Source organism: Eimeria mitis, genomic scaffold (genome assembly GCF_000499745.2).
Source record: "Eimeria mitis Houghton genomic scaffold, Emh_scaff4411, whole genome shotgun sequence".
Taxonomy (NCBI): Eukaryota; Apicomplexa; class Conoidasida; order Eucoccidiorida; family Eimeriidae; genus Eimeria; species Eimeria mitis.
In genome coordinates, this window is record NW_013572728.1 from 1,087 (window position 1) to 1,333 (window position 247).

General features: G+C 44.1%; 1 protein-coding gene across 1 annotated transcript in view; it reads right to left on the reverse strand.

Annotated features, from left to right (window-relative positions):
- Nucleotides 1-225: 225 nt before the first annotated feature.
- The window catches only part of EMH_0074940 (uncharacterized protein), a gene marked incomplete at both ends in the record, with an annotated part of 1,535 nt that continues 1,513 nt past the window's right edge, over nt 226-247 (reverse strand). Inside the window, one exon of the mRNA XM_013499531.1 lies at nt 226-244. Coding sequence (XP_013354985.1) covers nt 226-244 — 19 coding nt within the window. The remainder of the gene's footprint in view (nt 245-247) is intronic.

Below are 247 nucleotides of genomic sequence, written 5' to 3' on the forward strand. Positions count from 1 at the left end.
TTATTTATTTTGTTTGTTTTATTTGTTTTGTTTGTTTTGTTTTATTATGTTTATTGTGTTTAAATATTGCGACGCGGAGATATTATGCTGATGCTGCTGCTGCTGCTGCTGCTGGTGATGGTGTTGCTGCTGCTGCTGCTGCTGCTGCTCATGCTGCTGCTGCTACTGCTGCTGCTTCTGCTGCTGCTGCTGCTGCTTTCTTTTCTGCTGCTTCTGCCTCTTCTCTTAACTCCTGAACCTGAAGCAG